General features: G+C 40.6%; 1 protein-coding gene across 1 annotated transcript in view; it reads left to right on the top strand.

Moving 5' to 3' along the window:
* OBSCN (obscurin, cytoskeletal calmodulin and titin-interacting RhoGEF) overlaps positions 1-15,999 on the top strand; it is a 180,612-nt gene that overhangs the window by 66,744 nt on the left and 97,869 nt on the right. Inside the window, 12 exon segments of the mRNA XM_040550191.1 lie at positions 679-951; positions 1,633-1,899; positions 4,366-4,632; positions 5,399-5,665; positions 6,243-6,506; positions 7,066-7,332; positions 7,703-7,966; positions 8,940-9,206; positions 10,234-10,500; positions 11,842-12,105; positions 12,848-13,114; positions 13,942-14,205. Coding sequence (XP_040406125.1) covers positions 679-951; positions 1,633-1,899; positions 4,366-4,632; positions 5,399-5,665; positions 6,243-6,506; positions 7,066-7,332; positions 7,703-7,966; positions 8,940-9,206; positions 10,234-10,500; positions 11,842-12,105; positions 12,848-13,114; positions 13,942-14,205 — 3,198 coding nt within the window.

Genomic DNA, 15,999 nt, shown 5'->3' on the forward strand with positions numbered 1-15,999 from the left:
GTTGTTGGGTGGCTACATGTCCAGATGTTTAAGTGCTGCCATCCATGCACAGGCAGATCTATTTCTCAGCATATGGATAGCAGATTTGATTTCTGGTTCTGATACATGATATAGATAGACTGCACAGGCCATGTGGACAAAAATCTAGCAACTTGGAACTGGACATGCAGAACAATCTGTTGATTTGAAGCATTTACATCTGGAGCACTTTAGGAATGATTTAAAAACCAAAATGCTGATGTGAGGAGGAGCTGGTGAACCTGAATTTAGTGTGAGGTTTCTAACGCCGACTTTTCTGAGTTAAAAATAGTTCTCTGTCAAAAAGCTCAAGACAAAAGTAAAGTTCCCTGATGCTGCATTCCAGGTAGTTCTGTTAGGAGAAACTTCATAACATTGGATTTGCATTGTGCTGGCTACTTGTTCTGCTATATGTGTTCTGGTATTTTGAAGCTGTCTTCATCCTATTTTGGTGTGTGTCCTGTATATATTATCTTCCTGTGAATAATTTTTGTGTTCAGTTACAGGGGAGTTACGTCTCAGTCTTCTGTATCATGAATGTATTTCCTTCTTGAAATACTCATGTGGGAAATCCATAACCATAATCCATAAGTTTTCCATAACAATTTTCATGCTAGGAGTGGAAGATTCCAGTAATTGATGTATCTGTGTTCCTTTCAGGCCAGAAAGTGCTAATAACAGAAGACCTGGAAGATGTCACTGTGTTAGAAGGAGAATCTGCCATGTTCAAATGCAGAATCTCTCCTGTAGACTATAGCAAAGTGCAGTGGTTTTTGGATAAAACCCCACTTCATACCAATGAACTTAATGACATCCAGTCTCAGTCTGGTGGATATCACTTGCTAACACTGAAAAAGCTCTCACTGAAGGACTCGGGGGTCATTACATTTGAAGCTGGTGATAAGAAAACATCTGCCAATTTGGTTGTTAAAGGTAATTCAAGCATAAAAACTGCAGGAGAGAAGAGAATGCATAAAAATATCTACAGGATAATGTGGACAGGTGAAAAACGGCAACAAATTTGGCCCCAGCATACGCATATCTGTATATGTTCAAGAATATCATTACCTGTATGATGAAGCTAGGGGTGGGGAATTAACACTTTGCATTCCTGGAGAGCTGTCAGTGTATTTATTGGACCTTAGATGGGAAAGTTATACTGTAATGATGGACATTGGATATCTTGTCCAGTTTTCCTTCAACCAAGCTGGTAAGGTGGCAACGTGATGATGAGTGAGAAGAAATAGATTAGTTCAAGGAAAAAAAAAAAGAAAAAAGAACAGTCGATATGTTTTCAATTTATGTTTCATTGTTTTAATAGTACCTCCATCTTGCCTGTATTTAATGAGACATGAGAGATGTTATTTTTGTTCTTCTACAGACATTTCCTTCTCAGTTTCTTCCAGATGGCATTAGGCGTTTACTAAACCACATTTTATGGCATGACTGATGCCTTCCTGAGGGCTTTGTAGTCCTGCACACCAAATTATTCATTACTAACCCTGATCTGTAGTTTTGACACAAGTGATCTTGGATGTAAGTCTTACAGATTACTTGTGATCTGAAAATCTGCACCTCCTCTGAAAATCTCAGACCATTTTTATGTGATTCTAGAAAAGCCCTGCATCTTCACAAAGGAGCTGGTTGATACTGAAGTCACTGAGGGAGAGGATGTGATTCTCCACTGTGAAATCTCCAAATCAGACAGCCCTGTAAAGTGGTGCAAAGATGGGAAGAGCCTTAGGAATTCTTCTAAGTATAACATCAGCCGGTCGGGATTTGAAGCCAAGCTGGTCATTCACAGGGCAGAAGAAAGAGACAGTGGCAGATATGAGTGTGAGGCTGGAGCAGCTAAAAGTAGTGCGGTTATTACTGTCAAGGGTAAGAACATTTGGAGTGATGGTTTGGGTCCTACCTTGTTCTATATGCTATATACGTGAAGCTATACTGAAAAGGAACCTCGTGTCTTTGCACCACAGTGCAGAAAAGGTTCTAATTGAGTCATCCAGGGCAGCATCCAGAGAGGTGGCAGAATGTGAGACAGGAAAATCCTTCATCTTACCTGATTTGGGTTCTGTGGAATGTAAGTGTCTCATCTTTCTAGAGCAGTCAGCAATGGGTCAGCAGAGAACAGTCTCTGTAGAATATCCACCCAGCCTAAGAGATAATCCAGAGAAAAAATTAGTCGCCTTCTGTAGCTGTCTCCTATGCTGTCTCTCTCCAAGAAGAAATCAATGCACCCACAACTGTCTAGATAATTGCTTTAGGCAGCTAAATTTTTGAGAGTAGCACATCTGAAGCATTTATTCCAAAGAACATTATCTGGCAGGAGGTGATAACTGAAGGGTTGTATTGTCTGAGCTGCAACAAATCAATGTTATTTTCTTAGACACATGAGATTTTAGTGTATTTCCTGAGCATTTTAGGAAAGCACCAAGTATATTAGGCAGAGCAGTGGGTATGAGCTGGGTCAGAACTAGGTTCACCTGCTATTCACGTTACAAACCCTCCCATCATAATTTCTCCAGCCTCTTGTGAGTCACTTCCCTAGCCTGAGGAGGAGCTCAGTTCCTGAGAGCAAGTCTGCCCATTCACACAAGCAGGTTTCAGCAGGCTGTTAATGCTTAGCTTCACCAGTGGGTATCCTGCATGCAGTTATTCCCAACACACTCTGGAAGGGCTGATCAGAAACTGCATCCAGATTAGAGAAGTCAGTGCAAACAAAAAGGCTTTGGGTCATTGGAATAGTCAACCTGAACCTCAGAGCACAATGAGGGAAGGCAAATTGCTCAGCCAGAGCACAGAGAAACAAACCAGTTTAAGGCTGAGGTCTGCTGTGCAAGGAAAGAGAACAACTGGATGACGGTGATAGCTGGTGGTTACTGGTCCAGATTTGTTATAACTTTCCTTAGCACTACTATGCTTTCCCAATACCCATTACACACAAAGGAAGGACCTGTGTTGACTCCAGTAGGACCTGGATCTTACCTGTGATGAAGTGGAATTTTTCTGTTAAGTAAAAAATAAACAAACATTCATAACGAGTGTTACAGAACTGCCCCATTTCTCCCTTCACCCAGAAGGGTGTGGATGGATGTAGGATTTGAAAACGGATTCAGATCACTAGTAGATGCAGAGGAATCGAGTCATAAGGATGTCTACAACAAATTATACTGTTGTAACATTCCTTTACCTAATAAGTCACATCAGAATAGCAGAATGCAAAAATAGCAGAAAATTTCAATATTCACATGACACTGTGAGTATACACAAAGTAGAGGTGAAAAGAGAACAGAAGAATGGGCTGTAAGCCACAGGACAAACACATCATGAATTGGTAGCAGACCTCCATATTCATAAGAACACTTTATTAGACCTTTTTTCCTCCCTCCTCTTCCCCAAGAAGTGCTATCTCTACAGTAGCTCACCTTAAAGTCTTGGGTCCCAGGCTGTGATAGAGCCTGCACAGGAATCTCCCCAGGGGCCCTTTTGTGTCCAGCATGTCCTGTGTTTCTTCTGTGCTGTTTTTAAGTCTGCATTCATGTCTGATGAAAATCTGTCTTGGTTTCTTATAATAAGAAATCAATAATGCTAGTCATGATAAAAGGTGCCTTGTCATTTCTTTGTGTTTTCTGTGTTTACGTATGAGGTGACCTCGGTTAGATTTTACATTTTTTGTGCCACTGATTGGGCTTTGACCACCAGTCTGCAATGTAGTTCAGTGTCTGCCATCCCTGACTGACTTCTTGCACCACCAATAGCATGGCTAAGTTGCACTGGTGGGACTGGCTTCTGTTTGTATATTCTGTGCCTTGCACCACGGATCTGGCTGTCATCCCAGAATGGCACGGGGGAGCTGAAGTAGGACATTTCCCCTCACAGCTAGGCCCTTGCAGTGCCCCTGCATTACAGTAGATAATTTTGGTGCTCCCTTTACTACTGAGGGGATGGGAGAGGAAAATTCAAATAACTGAGTAGCTGGCCATTGCTAAAGATCTTTTAAGACTGAAATTGCGCACTAATTCCCAAAGTACTGAAACAGTACTTTTATGTCACTAATAGTATTGGCAGCATCTGATGCTGTTGTTAATAACAACAATAATAATAGCAATGTCTTTAAATAGTACAAATAGTGGTTAAAAGATAAAAAGCATACAGTCCTGAATATTTTTGAGACTTCTCTGTAGAGTTCTGGCAGCCAGATGTGATTTGTAAGAATCCGTTCCCTTTGTTTGCTAGTGTATTTTCATTCCTGTGGTTTTCTACCTGAACAAAAAAAAGTCTGAAACTAAAAAGTGATTTCCAAGCTCGTGTGATTCCTTTAACATGTGCAATGTTCTTTTCCAGAAATACCAGTTCTCTTCAAGCAAGAGCTTCAAAACGAAGAAGCTAAAGAAGGAAAACAAGTCAAACTGACCTGTGAGCTCAGCAAACCTGATACCCCAGTGAAATGGATGAAAGGAGACACTGTTCTTTATGCCAGTGAGAAGTATGAATTTAAGCAGCATGGCACTGTGGCAGAGCTCATTATTCGAGATGTCAAATCGATAGATTCTGGGGACTATACCTGTACTGCTGGAGAACTGAAGACCACTGCTCAGGTGAAAGTAAATGGTAGGCAAGGTTGGATGCACTGCAGCACTTTCTTAATGCATTGCTTTATAGATTTTCTACAAAACAAACAAAACCACAGCACTTCTTTTTGTAGGAGTATCATCTACAAATTCATGCTTAAAATTTAATGGCAATATTGCATACTTGTAAGTACCTGTACATACTTCATTCATGTAATTTTATGTTATGCATCTGGGAGCTTAAATCTGTAACTTCCCACTGAGCCTGAAATAAGTGCAGGCGGTTTGTTTCCTATACCCTTTGTGCCAGAGTTCCTGACCTGTTAGCTATTTTACACGGTTGTGATTAAGACTGCAGTTAGATTTTGAGACTAGCAGCATGACAGCACAGGGAGAACGTGAAAACATAACATGTAAGAGCAGACGGGAATGCACAGCAGTCAGGTCTAGTCCCTAGCAAATTGCAGGTAGCCAACTGATTAATGTTTAGACTCCCAAAGTCCCCCAGACATCCTTTTTAAAGGCTCTCAGATGCCATCAGTCCTCCCCAATGCCACTAAACAAACAGCTTTAGTAAAAAAGAGTGAGAGCCTCCAAAACCAGTATATGCTGGAGAAGAAAGCAACAGAGATTTAGGGCATAGGTACTGTATCAGAGACCTGCAACAGCAGGGAATTCATTGGACTAGAAGTCTAGGACTGCTCTGCTTTTTTGAAAAAGGACTGTTTTTAGGGGTGACAGCTATCATAGGGTATTTGTACAGCGAGACAACAGGGCTTGTCTTGATCCCTGGTTCTGTATTCTAGCTGTGCCTGTCCTTTTTAAACAAACCCTGGAGAACAAGGAAATGGAAGAGGGGAAATCTGTCTCTTTGCGCTGTGAACTCACAAAAGCTGATGCCACTGTGGTGTGGAAGAAGGGAGAAGCCACACTCCAGGCAAGTGCCAAATATGAAATGAAGCAGAAGGGAACAGTGGCAGAGCTGGTGATTCATAATGCAGAGCCAGAAGATGCGGGAAGATACACCTGTGACACTGGAGACCAGCAGACCACAGCCCAAGTCAAAATCCATGGTAGGAATAAGACACCTGCTTGTGACCATTTGTTATTGTTCTTGCCATGGTCCTGCACATTTACAGTGAGTGTTCAGAAAAAAAAAGGGACCAGTACAAATGAATGGCAGCTCTGGCTGGGTCCATTCAGTTATCTGTTTTCTAGGACAATAACTTCATACTAAAACATAACAATCAAGTGTCCTTGACCTGATAACAAGGTATCTTTTCTTGCCTCTGAAATAACCGTTCTGCTTTCTTCTTGAGACAGAGGCACTTGCTAGAGCTCTAAGGTAAGAAGAGCCTCAGCCACGTGCTTCGTTAAAGAATATGCAGTTCTGTTCTGTACTTACTGAGCAAGTTTTCCATGTATTTGTGACCAACAGCATTTGGGCAGCAGAAGAGTAATTATTTTTATATTTTAATTATTGTAAAATAATTCTTTTTTTCCCCCAAACTCATGGTATGCTATTGTAAATGCAAGTAGAGTCCTGGAGGTGCAGGTAAGTCAAGGTTCGTTAGCTGTGCTGAGAGAATTTGTTTCAGTCTTTTAAGTCCCATATGGGGTAAAGTAAAATGAGAATGCTTCATTCCTCAGCTGTTTCTGCACTCATCGAAGAAGAACTTAAGAGCCTAGAGGCTCTGGAAGGTGGGACAGCCACCCTGCGCTGCCAGCTGAGCAGAGAGGCCCCTGTGGAGTGGAGGAAGGGGCACACTGTTCTCAGGCCAAGTAACAAGTACAGGATGAGACAAGAGGGCACAGTGGCTGAGCTGCTGATCCATGATGTGGACACAAAGGATGCTGGAGACTATACATGTGTAGTGGGAAGCCAAAAAACCACAGCAGCCTTATCAGTGAATGGTAAAAAGTCAGAAATAACCCATGAAACTCTGGAATGTTTCTGTCCATCCCTTCCCTCCTCCTTTCTGTACATTCTCTTTCAACACCTAACTTTATGTCCTATATCTACTTTTGTCATCTTTCCATTTTTTCATGTTGCTGTGTCACTCCTTTCCCCAATCCCTGTCCATGATCTGTTTTCATTATGCCCAATATTGCATGTGTTTGTTGCAATGTCTTCTCAGAGACCCTTCTCCAGAGAAGGGTGCTGACATGCGTGTATGTTTTCATGAATTAGTACGGGAAAAGATTCATTGGGATTTTCTGTTGAGGAGGGTTCATTACTTTTAATGATGAGGATGAGTTTGTCCTTTGTATGTGGGATCCAGATCAAATCGGAGACTTTGATTTGCACAGAAAGAGTTGTTAGAGAGTGGGTTTTACCAGCCATGAAAAAGTCAGGTGTGATTATGGATAAAGGTGTGAGGATAAGTATTTGATCAATCACAATTCAGCCTCTGACCAGAGGTGCTGGGCAGGGCCTTGGGTTGCGATCCCTTGTTCATTCTGCGTCTCTCAGCCCTGCCAGTCCGTTTCAAAAAAGAGCTGAAGAATGAGGAAGCCACAGAGAGTGGAACAGCCACGCTGCAGTGCGAGCTGAGCAAGGCAGGCAGCTCGGTCGAGTGGAGGAAGGACGGAAAGGTGCTGATGCTAAATGGCAAATACAAAATGAGACGGGAAGGCCGCTTTGCTGAGCTGGTAATCCAAGACCTAGACTTGACCGATGCCGGGAGTTACACCTGTGTGTGTGAAGACCAGAAGACTACAGCTACTTTGAAAGTGAATGGTAAACATTCTACATGTTTCTCATTAAGCCCCAAATTTAGTGTGTCTGACAGTGTTTGCTGGTTGTCTGAAGCTTGGTCAGTATGATTTCGAAGAAGTTTTATGGTAGCTCTGTGGAGCCAGAGTCACCCTGTTAGAGAATATTCCCTTGTGCTTTTTTAGCTTTGAGACATCTCAGCAATGTTCTATATTGTTTTCTCCATTTTTTTTTTCTCTCTGCTCCAGGAGATCTTCCTCCCCCTTACAGCTGTATCCACCTAGCAGTAGTACGTTTGATTAAATGCATATGCTGTAGTCCAGTAATTCACAGAAAAGCCCAGATCATTTTGTTATATTTCTGATTCCGTCTCTGTTGGTATTGCATCCTTCAGCCTTGCCTGTCCTCTTCCAAGAAGAAATGGTGAACAAGGAAGCTACAGAGGGTGAGGCAGTTGCTTTGCACTGTAAACTGAGCAAATCGGCTCCCGTTGAGTGGAGAAAGGGGAATAAGGTCCTCAAACCAAGTGAAAAATACAAAATAGAGCAGGAAGGCCCCTTTGCGGAGCTGATCATCCGGGATTTGGATTTGACAGACGCTGGTGATTACAGCTGTGTGTGTGGAGATCAACAGACTACGGCCACTTTGACAATAAATGGTAAAAAGAAATTCTTGGCACACACCTCAAGTAAACCTGCATAATTCTGAACTGTTCCTCTTTTTCTCCTGTTACATCTGATCTCTGTATACTTTCCATTTCCATCCCTTGCTGATTTTTTCCCTCTTTTTCTCCTCTGTCTCTCTCTCTCTGCACACCACTCCCACACCCTTCACCTGATCCCCTCTTGATGTGCTATTTTTCTTCCTCTGTAATATGTTTAAATGACAAGTGAAGTACAAGTCCCAGCTCAACACAACCTCCAAGTACCGTGTACCTGCCGTTTAAAAATTTTCCCATAGGTATTGTTCTAAAAGTGAGATTAATATTTTCTTTCATTACTTAAACTGCTACACCCATTACTGCTAAGTGGAAAAAGTTTTCAAAAACATGCGATGCTACATAAGGATTCTTACTGAAAAAATACTCTTTATTATGCTCCTGCTGTTCCCAGGCCTTTTACAATTTTATTTATTTATACCAATTTTGTTTTAATTATCCCAAAACATATCCTGTATGTCTGCGGAAAGCCAACAGCATGTTTGCAAGTGTTTTACTTAAGGAGTTACATTTATAAAAATACAGACAGGGCCATGATCCAAGCACTTCTGTGGAGCTGGTGCTTTGCTCCAGGGAAACAAAATGCTCTGGGCCTCATACTGACGTATGGCCTCTAATTTTATCCCTTTAATTTTATGATGCATAAAATAAAGGGTAAATGACTTGTCAAGTTTGTAGAGAAACAAGACTGCTTTCAAAACAAATTTTAAAGTGAGAGGACAAAAAAAAAAAAAAAAAGGCAAATTAAAATCTCTTGTGAATTGTTAGAGATTGAACACAATCCTGGAGTGTGAAGAAGGTTTTATGACTTTAGTGACGCGCAGGTTCAGGGAGACAACAGACAAGAGCCAGTAGGTCATGGGTCAGGCTTTCTCAGCTTTGATGCCGTGTCTGTATTCCATTTACTCTGCAGTCCTACCCACTCTTTTCACCAAAGAACTGAAAGATGCAGAAGCTACAGAAGGTAAAAGTGTCTCTCTACGCTGTGAGCTGAACAAGGCTGCTGCTAATGTGGAGTGGAAAAAGGGATTCAAGACCCTCAAATCAAGTGACAAGTATAAAATGAAACGAGAAGGTGTCGTTGCTGAGCTTATAATCCAAAATCTAGACACGACGGATGCTGGAAATTATTCCTGCGTGTGTGGAGACCAGCAGACTATGGCAGTTTTAACAGTACATGGTAAAACTAACAAAACAAGACACATACTAAAATTAACTATCTTGTTTTCTCTGTCTGTTTGGGCAGACACCTAGTTACCCTCCTTCCTACTGCCAGGCCCATACCCAGAGCCCACTGATGTCAATGAAGTGTTCCTATTGGTGTCAGCATGGCTGGTGTGCATGGCACAGGAGGGCTGTCAAAATACAAGCTCTGAGAAAAGATAGGCAACCAGGATGGCTGCTACCATTTTAGTGAGAGTCGATCATTTTGGTTTTCCTTTATCAGACTTCCTGTTATGCTCAAGCCCATTAAAACGGACTATGACTTAGTGGTGTTAAGGTTTCATCACATTCAGAAAGGTTGGCTAATTCCCTAGAATCTTATTCCCATACTCTATTCCTGGGACAGCAAGGTGCTTTTATATATACAGGCCAGTTGTCATTGTATTCAGTTACTCTACTGTGTAAAGCAAGCCCAAACTTTCTAAGTGATGATCAGGCTCATTGCAAACTTTGATTTTTACTGCAACTGACATATTTGAAAGAATATTTCAGTTGAAGTGAAAACGCTTGTTTTCCCATCATGTATTGAAATTAACAATTTCATTTCAAACTGACATTTAGAATAAAACTTCAGTGTTTCATTTTTCAATGTAGAATGTCTTCTCATTTACTTAAGTTTGTGAAAATATAGTAAATATCCTCCTTTCATTATGCTTTAAAACTTCATATAAGAAAACCAATTTTTTTCAGAAATTTCAAATTAGCTTTTTTCTTTGAAATTTCACAGGAAAAAAAAGGGTTTTCTGCTTCTGTTGGTTTGTGACTCTGAGTACATGTAAAAAAATCTCTATGGGTTACTGCAAGCACTGAATCCTTTTGCAGTTATTTCATTCCTCATACTTTTTCGTAGAAACTATTGACAATTTATGTTCTTGTGTTGATAAACCAATTCAAGAGAAGAAGGAAAAGGGAAATTAAACATCAGTGTTTAATTTTAACTCTTTGGAGCGTTACGTCTCACTGCTCATATTGCTGTCTCTCAGCTTTGCCTGCGTTTTTCAAAGAAGGTTTGAAAAACAGAGAAGCCACAGATGGTGCAACAGCCACACTGCACTGCGAGCTGAGCAAGGTCGGGGTCCCAGTGGAGTGGAAAAAGGGGGACAAGACACTCAAACCAAGTGATAAGTATAGGATGAGACAAGAAGAAACCTCTGCAGAGCTGTTGATCCGAGATCTGGAGGTAGAAGATACCGGAGAATATACTTGTGTGTGTGGAGATCAGAAGACCTCAGCTGTCCTGACAGTCCATGGTAAAAAACAAACAAACAAAACATTCTCCTCTATGATAGCAGCATTTCAGAGATCCCCCTTTTCTCTGGCAGATCTCTTTCTGACCCGTGTTGATGTTTTCATTCTGCAGCCTTTTCTTGGTTTGCTGGCTGCCTTTATTTCATCCTGTCTCCCACTGTTTGTGAGTTTGACACTGAGGGCCTTATGGCAGCATAGAGTGGTGAGAGTTTCTTATCCTAGACCCTTCTACATGTTGTTAGTGTGAACAGGCAGCTGTATGTAAGGCCAAAAGTGTCTAGGCCTCTAGCAAATAGCTTGTTCTCAGAAGGATTGTCCCTTGTGTCTCACTGGTGTCAGTGGATTGGAGGAATGTTCATTAACGGTGCTGAGCTTGGTTAGCAAGAGATTTTTGTTCTCTGTTTGGGAGAGAATGACCATCCTCTTTTGCAGGACCGTGATACATTGTGCTGATGAAATGGCACTTTCAAAAAACAAATGAACAAAAATCACCACCAACAAGCCATTACTCTGAAGGTCCTGATTTAGAGAGAAGTTAGGCAAAATATGTTCCTGTTTCTGCCATGGTGAATAGTGAAAACCTTTGGTTACACCTCTGGCAGCAGCAGTTGACATACAGTTCCAATAACTGAAAGGAATGTTTTTATTTGAGGTATATCTTAAGGATGAGGTGCTGGAGACAAACTCTCTTCTCTCAGATTTCTCAGCACACTTTTACATGCTTTTACCTCTTCTTTCTCCCAGTCAAAGGTACTTCTGTTCTTGCCTTCCTCTGAGCTGGTACTTTCTTCCTTGTGCAAGTCACTTCCTTTTTGCTATGGTGACACACCACAAGGCAACTTGCAGAGTGATGCTGAAAAAACACCTGTATTCCTCATATTAGAGCCTTTATGCCCTTGAAAATTATGGCTTAAAGGTGCACCTAAAATTATATAACTGTTTTTTTCTGAACAAGAAACATCAGTTAAGGTGTTAGGAAAGTCGTTTCATGTAAAGATCCCCAGCTAGCAGTGCTGGCATCAAGGGCTATGACTTTCAGTCAGAATTCAAGTCATTAATGTTCAAGATAGATGAATTCGGACAGAAATGGATAGAGAGGACTACTGGAATCAGCAGGGAAATGGCAAGTGTACTGCATAAGTTAATTTTAGAGGTGGGTTATTGTGGCAATTATCCTTGTGAGACCCTGCAATAGTTTTCTAGTTAGTGCAAGATCACTGCTTACAGAGACTGTATGTTTTGTTCTCCTGTGATAGTGAAGGACAAGCCTCGGGATCTAGTCCTAGGTTCCTCAAGGTCCAGTCAATGTTTTTGATGTACGGTGTTTATATTACATTCCTTAGCTTTGCCTACACTGTTCAAAAAAGAGCTCGCCAATATGGAAGCCACAGAAAGCGGGACAGCTGTTCTGCAGTGTGAGCTAACCAAATCCACTCCGGTGGAGTGGAAGAAAGGGCAAGAGGTGCTCAAGCCTAGTGACAAGTACAAAATGAGGCTGAAGGATACCATTGCTGAGCTGACGATCCATAACCTGGAGGAACAAGATGCGGGAGATTACACGTGTGTGTGCGGAGAGAAGACAACTAGTGCATCCCTGACCGTGCATGGTAAAATACATAAATTTAATAGGGATTTTTTGTCATCTGGGCACTCATGCAGGATCACAAACGAGTCTTGATTCCATGTATTACTTTAAATTTTTGATAGCTGTGTAAACCACTTCAAATATCTTTTACTGAATGTCTGTCACTTGGGAATGATAAATGGCATCACACAGTCTTTTCTGTCCCTGTTCTATCATGTTAATCAAGTCTGGAAACAGATAATGATGACCTTGGTCATAAATAGCACTTTCAGTATTTCCTTTAATTGATTTCTAGGCATATCACTGAGATTTCACTTCTTTTTCTTGAATAGAATTGGAAGGTGCTCTGTTATGATAACAATTGAGAAAGATAGGTGAGAAAGATGCATTGCAGCCTGGAATTCTAATTAACATAGCATTCCTTTTGATTGTTCATCTGATCTTAAGACAGAGCTGTGCAAGCTCATGTAAGGCTTGGGGCCAGCTTTCTGTTGTTTATATCTTAAAATGCCTTTAAAACATACATCCCAGTACTGAAGTCATAGTTTTGCAATCCTGATTTCCAGTTCAGTTTATACATGCTGAAAGGAGTATGTCACAAAGAATAAGGCAAGGAAGCCCCTAAAATTGTTGTTGTCTGTCTCTTGGGTGCTATATATTTTAATCACAACTTTTAGAGATTAAAGGGTTTTAATCCAGTGGAGCAGACAAGATGCAGTATTTCCTCACTTTTAAAGTGCTCTCTCTTCACCTGTGATCTTCAGCCCTTCCTCCGCATTTTAAAAAAGAATTGAAGAACATGGAAGCCACAGAAAATGGTACAGTCACTTTGTGCTGTGAACTGAACAAGCCTGCAGCTTCTGTGGAATGGAGGAAAGGAGACAGAGTCCTAGAGCCAAATGACAAGTTCTCCATAAGATGTGAGGGCACAATTGCTGAGCTGATGATCCGTGACTTAGATCTGACAGATGCTGGAGATTACACATGCTGTTACGGAGATCAGAAAACTACAGCTGCCGTAAAAGTGAATGGTAAAAATCTCATATAACTAATTAAGTAGATTATTTCTGACCAGCTGTTTCTTAAAAACATGATAGGATCAGCCTAGAAATTGCAGCCATATATCTGAATTTAGCTACGTATGGTTGGACATGGGCATAAAGTCCTGAATGCACTGGTCAATACCAGGCAAAGGTCAGATGTTTCTTGCAAATTATTCTTTCAATTATTCATCTAGGTTCCAAGCCACTTCTTTGATGCTCATGTGCAGCAGTAGTTGCTAACGAAGGAAAGTCATATTAGTCAGATGTTGGTTGATAAGATATTACAATCCCAAAGCTGACAGTATTAGAATTTGGTGATGAGTTATTTTTGATAGTTTTCAATGTGGTGTTAAACATTCTTTGAGAATAACTTCACTGTCAAGTTCTGCTAGATCATTATCTGAGGATAAATCTCATGGAAAATTGAGATTGATGCTTCAGATATAGTTTCATTTATGAACTTTTTCAGTAATGATTTGCATTGTAATAGCTCTTAGACACTGCAGTTAGGCTTTGTTTTCCATTGTGCTAGCAGTACTCAAAGTAAGGCAGGACTCAGTCTTGCAGAGTCTGAAGAAATGGACTAGTATGTTTCTCCATTTCATGCCATAGACCATGTCACAGTAAAAAACACTGCCTTATGAAAAAGGTGTTCTCCAACTTTCCAGAGTCACCATCATATTTTTCTCAAAGTGATTATCAATTCCAGTTTGATTAGGGAAGTTTATACTTGTCCCATGTGGTCTATGGACCAGATAAGTAGTCACTTGGATAGCTACTATGATCATACATTCTCTTCATTTTGAACTCCTCAGCCTTGCCTGCACACTTCAAGGAAGAGATGAAGAATGAGGAAGCCACAGAAGGTGGAACAGCCACACTACAATGTGAGCTATCTAGGGCTGCCTCTGTGGAGTGGAAAAAGAAACACAAAGTGCTCAAATCAAGTGAAAAATATACTATGAGACAGGAAGGTACCACAGCACAACTACTGATCCATGCTTTAGAAGTCAAGGACGCTGGGGAGTATATCTGTGTGTGTGGAGACGAGAAGACTACTGCAGCATTGACAGTGCACGGTAAAAGAAAAACAAAAACACACAAACTCAGAAATTAGAAATTATACTTTTGTGTGATGTTTCTCCTGTCTTCCTCTGGGAGCCTAAGTACTGACACACAATGAGTTCTTTCTCTAATCTTGACATCATTAATTCTGTCTGTAATGCATTTATTTATTTATTTTCATTTATTGTGATTTTTATCTAATTCTAACTAGAATTCTAGTTCCATGGATTATACTAACACTTTCCCTGTTTTCCTCTCCCTGCTCTTTTTGGTGCATGGCTGTATTGCTTTGTACCACACTGAAGGCTGAAGGATTCCATATGCTTGCATTTTTTGTTCTGGTTTACATACTTCTGACTTGGACCTAGGGAGATGGAGTAGCAGGCACACTTGTACTTCTTAAAAAAGAGTGATCTTAGATTTCAAGTTACATTAGGATTTGACAGATTATTATGAATAGTGCAAAAAAAAAATATGATTCAATGCAACTTTTTTATATAGCTGTAACTAAAAGTCATGTAGATTTGTATTCTGATATTGCAGAATACTCAGCATTACGAAGTGTGAGAGTGCTTCACAGTCCTCAGTCAAATTCATCTGTAAACATTCTTTGGAAGAAAGGAGAACTTTATTTCCACAAGTAATGTAGGACAGTAGGAAGCAGTTTCAGCCATCTTTCTCATCTGGAAAATCAGTATGAGTCATTTTCTTTGCTTCAGTGCCCAGACTTTTTCACCTTGATATTTACCTGTAACGCAAGGATGGGTTTAATCTTGCACTTCCAATTTAGCTGTGGAAAACAGAATTGGAAAGAACATCTACAGGTCATCTGGTCCATCCTTAAGCCCCACGTCATCATCCTTATCTAGCCTGCACTTGAAAACTCTAATGGTAAAGAATCTGCAGTTCCCCTCGGCACTCATTCTACTGCCTAGCTGTCATTACTGCTAGAAAGTTCTTTCTAATGCCAACAAAAATCTTTCTTGAGCTGGCTTATATCCTTACTTCTTTTCCCATGTCCCGTGGACAGGGAGAAATATTATTTTCTCTCTGTGACTTTACAGATTTGAAAATTTTTATCATGTCTCCTCCTGTATTCTCTTTTCTGGACTAAGTAACTTCATTCCTTTCACTCTTTCTTCATAGGTCATGTTTTCTAGACTTCGGCTCATCTTTATTACTTTCCGGACCATCTTCAGTTAATCCACATCTTTCTAGAAGTGTGGTGGCCAAAAGTGGACTAAAGTGCTCCATCTGAGGCTTTCCAGACTGGAGTAGGAAGGAAGGACTTCATGTATCTTGCATATGACACTCCATTTTATACATCCTATTATGATGATTGCTTTATTCACATCAGAATTGCATTTCTTGACTTGTGTTTGCGCTGTGATCTCTTGTAACTTCAAACCTCTCTCTGCAGATCTGCTGCCTGTTGTTCCCTATCCTGTATTGGTGTGGCTGATTGCTCCTAAATACAGTATTTTGCACCTGCTCTTGCTGGACTGCAGCCTATTTTTTTCACCACTGCTTCATCAAAATCTTAATCCTAATCCTGTTTAACAAAGTGCTTTCAGTTTCTCTCCTTTCCCAGCTTGAGATCACCTGACAAATTAGTAAAACTACTCTACGTTTCATTGTCCGAGTCACTAAAGAAAATGCTGAATGCTACTGGGCTCCAGAGTATTGAAGTACTCTGCTCAACTCATTCTTTCATTGTGACTGTAAATCCTAGTTGATTTTTTTTGACTGGTTTTCAAACTGATAGTGCTTCCTACCTAGAATTATTTCAGGATAATTGCTTTAATAAA

This window comes from Cygnus olor, chromosome 2, assembly GCF_009769625.2.
Source record: "Cygnus olor isolate bCygOlo1 chromosome 2, bCygOlo1.pri.v2, whole genome shotgun sequence".
Classification (NCBI taxonomy): Eukaryota; Metazoa; Chordata; class Aves; order Anseriformes; family Anatidae; genus Cygnus; species Cygnus olor.